This window comes from Gavialis gangeticus, unplaced genomic scaffold, assembly GCF_001723915.1.
Source record: "Gavialis gangeticus isolate Ggan-Ray unplaced genomic scaffold, GavGan_comp1, whole genome shotgun sequence".
NCBI classification, from domain to species: Eukaryota; Metazoa; Chordata; order Crocodylia; family Gavialidae; genus Gavialis; species Gavialis gangeticus.
Window position 1 is genome coordinate 9,145,493 of NW_017729015.1, and position 4,766 is coordinate 9,150,258.

General features: G+C 43.2%; 1 protein-coding gene across 1 annotated transcript in view; it reads left to right on the plus strand.

Annotated features, from left to right (window-relative positions):
• TRNAU1AP (tRNA selenocysteine 1 associated protein 1) overlaps window positions 1-3,595 on the plus strand; it is a 19,938-nt gene extending 16,343 nt beyond the window's left edge. Inside the window, exon 8 of the mRNA XM_019512174.1 lies at window positions 2,204-3,595. Within this exon, the coding sequence (XP_019367719.1) occupies window positions 2,204-2,340 (137 nt within the window). The 3' untranslated portion in view covers window positions 2,341-3,595. The remainder of the gene's footprint in view (window positions 1-2,203) is intronic.
• The last annotated feature ends 1,171 nt before the right edge of the window (window positions 3,596-4,766 follow it).

Sequence of the window (4,766 nt, forward strand, 5' to 3'; positions counted from 1 at the left end):
CACCGACAAGTGCAAAGTGATGCACCTGGGGAGGAATAACCGGCACCATACCTACAGGCTGGGGAACTCCCTTCTCATCAGTACAGAGGCAGAAAAGGATCTTGGAGTCGTCATTGATTCCAAGATGAACGTGGGCCGGCAGTGTGGGGATGCAGTCAGGAAGGCCAACCATTCCTTGTCATGCATCCACAGATGCATCTCGAGCAGGTCCAAGGAGGTGATCCTCCCCCTCTATGCGGCACTGGTCAGGCTGCAGCTGAAGTACTGTGTCCAGTGCTGGGAGCTGCACTTCAGGAGGGATGTAGACAGCATGGAGAGCCTCCAGAGGAGGCCACCCACATGATCAGGGGGCAGCAGGGCAGGCCCTGTGAGGAGAGGCTACGGGACCTGAACCTGTTCAGCCTCCACAAGAGAAGGCTGAGGGGGGATCTAGTAGCCTGTTACAAACTAATCAGAGGGGACCAGCAGGCACTTGGGAAGTCCCTGTTTCCCCCGAGCATTGCCAGGAGTGACCAGAAATAACGGTCACAAGCTGGCAGAGGGTAGGTTTAGGCTAGATATCGAGAGGTGCTACTTCATGGTCAGGGCGGCTAGGATCTGGAACCTACTTCCAAGAGAAGTGGTGCTGGCTCCTACCCTGGGGGTCTTTAAGAGGAGGTTAGATGTACACCTTGCTAGGGTCGTTTGACCCCAGTACTCTTTCCTGCCATGGCAGGGGGTCGGACTTGATGATCTACTCAGGTCCCTTCTGACCCTAGAAACTATGAAAACAACACAGATATGTATTCTGTTTTTCTGTGAAGCCCCTGAATAAAGAGAACAGCCTACCTTACTGCTTTTTTTGATTTAAGAAATAAACTACAATGAACAATACACTTTTATATGATATTCTGACAGTCACAGGAATGGATTATGCGCTCTATGGGATGCCTTGCTGTTCTCTCAAATGTATATGTAAAAAGTGGAAAACAGGCCCTGTAAGGGGGACTGTAGATATAGGTATTGTCATCAGTCAGCCAAAATGGCTGATTTTCTTTCACAAGTATTTCAAAAGACAATTCCTGTACTGGAATACTGTAAAACTAATACAGCAAGCTGTGATTCTGATGCACCTTTCATTGGATTTTTTTCCTGCTGACAAAACTTACCCTGTACATAGAATTTTTTAATAAAATTCAAAAAAAATATTATCAAATTATATTTTTTAAAAGATTCCTTTCCTGTGATCTGTTAAGATCTGATGTAACTAAAATGAACACACTTACAATGATTATCCTCCTGATGATGTCAGGGGCTTCTTTTAGCTTTTTACATTTCAGTTTCATTTCATGTCTTGTGCTAGCCTGAAAATCTAATCTTTGGGTTGAAGATGTTACAAAGGAATGTTAAATCCCTCCCCTCCATCAGTTTGATAAAAGGTTCCCTCTCTCCCCTCTAGCAAAAATTGTTGGCAACCCAGATATAGAGCTTAGTGGAATCTTGCAGGATTTCTTTTAAAAATTACATTGTTTAGTAGTAATAGGATGGCAGCAGCTTTGTGATGCTGGTCAATCTCAGTACACTTTATTATTTTACTAATAATAAAGCAGTGATCCCATTCACACCTAGTAGTTGTAATGCTTGTTCAGTGTGATTTTTTGAAAAGCTTGGGAGAGTTCAGGTAGGCTAGGCCTTATGAAGATGGACTAAAGGGCCTGAATCTATTCAGCCTCCATGAGAGAAGACTTAGAGGGGATCTGGTGGCCATCTATAAACTCACCAGGGGGGACCAGCGGAAAATAGGTGAGGCTCTGTTTCCCCGGGCACTGCTTGGGATAACAAGGAATAACGGCCATAAATTGATTGAGAGCAGGTTCAGGCTTGATATCAGGAGGCATTGCTTAACGGTTAGGGCTGCCAAGGGAGGTGGAATGGGCTCCCAAGAGAGATGGTGTTCTCCCCTACCTTGGGCGTCTTCAAGAGGAGGTTGGATAGATATCTGGCTGGGGTATTATGATCCCAGCACTTGTTCCTGCCCAGGGCAGGGGGTCGGACTTGATGATCTGTTCAGGTCCCTTCTGACCCTACCAACTATGAAACTATAAAAGGTTCTGTTCAAGTGCTAGGAATGTCTTGGGAGCCCTACCTTTTTTTCAGTTATTTTTGCTTTATTTCTAACCACACTTGGCAAGTGATCCATTCCTGTCTTATTTCTTTCCTTTAGATCCAGCTCCCCAGATAGATGTGAGTGAAGCAAACAAACAGTTTGTAGAACAGAGCGAAGAGCTTTATGATGCCTTGACTGACTCTCACTGGCAGCCTTTGGACACCGTCTCTTCAGAGATTCCAGCCATCTTATAGCCTCATTGGTGAGGCCCATGTTTCTGTGAGACAAGCCAGCTAGCACGCACCAGACTGATGCTACACCTGGAACCTGCAGTAGTGAAGCGGTGACCCCTTTTCTACACAGGTGTCTGACTCAAAATACAGGAGGACTCTGGTATTTCCTGTACACAATGCGTATCATAGGAGCATCATGGTAATGCAATTTTATTCCTGGTGAAAATTAGAACTGCAACAGTTTTATTCCTTTTGTCTTGAACTGAACTCAACACTTCTTGGGAATTGTAATTTATAAACAAGACAGTACAGAGGAATGAAACTTCTCCAACATGCAATAAAAAGTTGGTCTTTTAACTAAAATTGCCCTTTGCATTTGGCTCCCGCCCATCTCTTTGCTTCTTTGTCCATGTACCTGTCTTCCACTCATGCTGCTTTCCATAAATTTGTCCTTTAGAAAATTGTCAGTCACTACTCAAATCTCCCAACACGTCTCCAGTGATTGGGTAAGGTGCCTGGGTGTTGTTGAGGGGGGAGGAACATGCAGACAAAAGCTTATGTTCTGCCTTTTCTAAGTGCCAGATTAGAGCTATCAAAATGTATATTTTGGTATTTTCAAGCAGTCTGAACAAGAAGGAGTTTTTTTGATGGGGGCAGCTGGAGGTTTAGAGATGGCAAGAAGTATTATAAAACTACTGTTGATGGAGGCCCTCTAGTTAGCCTTGAGCAGTTTGTTTTCCCTTATTCTTGATCTGCATAGGAAGAAATTACTCCTGTTAGACAAAAAATAACTTAAACATGCCTGCTGTTAGCAATGTTTTATAGAAGATTTTGTCTATGACAGGTTCATCCCTGTGGACGGGTTCTTGATGTCCTGTTAAAACACTAGATTGTTCAGCTTCTGCTGTAATGTAGAGTGAACAAGGTAAAAGAAAATTAAACTAGTGTATGAGAAACAGATCAGAGCACTGGAATTACTTTATGTTCAAGGTGTTGCTCACCTGAGAGCAGTTTTCTATGGGACGTTGTGTGTGCTGAACAAACTAGCAATGTATTTAAGCTAACACTGTGGTGCATTAAGGGTGGCAACAAAAATAGCACTTATTTACATGTTGTGTGAGCCATTTTTAGGCTTCTGTGCCAGACAAACTACCCGCAATAAATGTCTACCTAAGAAGACATTTAGTAACTGAAATTGAAAGAAAAAAAACATTTAGTTACTTTTGCCTCTACTGGTGCTGGAATTAGCAGTAAAAACTAAAATACTTCATAAGGCCCATTTTTCTTCAGTTGTGTGTTTTCATTATAATCCATTGATTGGTCTGTTTTAATCATGTGCAGTGGGATGGTAAATGTGATGTAAAAGTTCACAAGATAACAGTGACTTGTATATTTTGTTTAGTGCATAGCTAAATGAGTGATAGCAGGAGAAATAGTGGCCCTTTACAGTTTTTGCCCCTGTAACTGTGCATCTCACAGACCATTGTTATTTTCCCTGTGGAATATTAATGTCGTCCTGAGCCCAGATCATATGGGATGCAAGGCTCTGAGTGTTCTGTGTGGGTTCCTTTGGTGTGCCAAAGATTCAAAATTAATCTATTTAGACAGGTGGGAGGGAGCAGAATGCTTTTTTCTTCAGCAATGTGAAATCCTCCTCTCTTCTAGAGGAGATTCTCTTTAATAGAATGAAGTTTTAGCAATGACATAAAAAGGTCTATTCCAGCCTTTTGATAAATGTTTTTGCCATTTTACAGTGGTTTTTGGTGTGTTAATGTCACACTTGAACAGTGACACACTGATTACCTGAGAGATGGTTAGCTATGTTGGGATGAGGTCAGACAGGGAGGTCAGGACAGGGTGGCATTTAACTGGTTCAGAGGCGTGAGCGTTTGTAGGCAACAACCAATTACATCTGACAAAGTAACCTGTTGCCTATGAAAACTCATGCCTCTGAACCAGTTAGTCTCTAAGGTGCCACCCTGCCCTGCCTTTGACCTTCATTCTGAATATCCTTAATTTCTCCCATTCTGACCCCTGACACGTCCCAACTTACCCACCTTAGTTGGAGACGTGAGACTGTACCTGAAACGCATAAATTTTATTTAGGCCATAAGTGTAGTAACAGTTGAGTACCCCCATCCTGTCTAATATATTTCCTAAGAAATGACCAAGCCAGGTCCATAACCTCTTAGCATCCCGTATCTGCTACCAACTGTCACAACAGTGTGGGGGAATGAAGGGAAGTGACATGGAAACCCCTTTAAAAATCCTTTCTGTACAGAAAACAAAGGGCAGGCTATTGCAGCACAGAACCATTCCTCTTTAGTAGTCCTGTTAAGCTGTCCCCAGTCCCTTGTCAGAGCCACTATGCTGGCTGCTGTGGTTGGCATGGTACATGTCTACACAGCCGACTTACTGTGCCAGTCTGCTGCTCCTTCAAGCATACT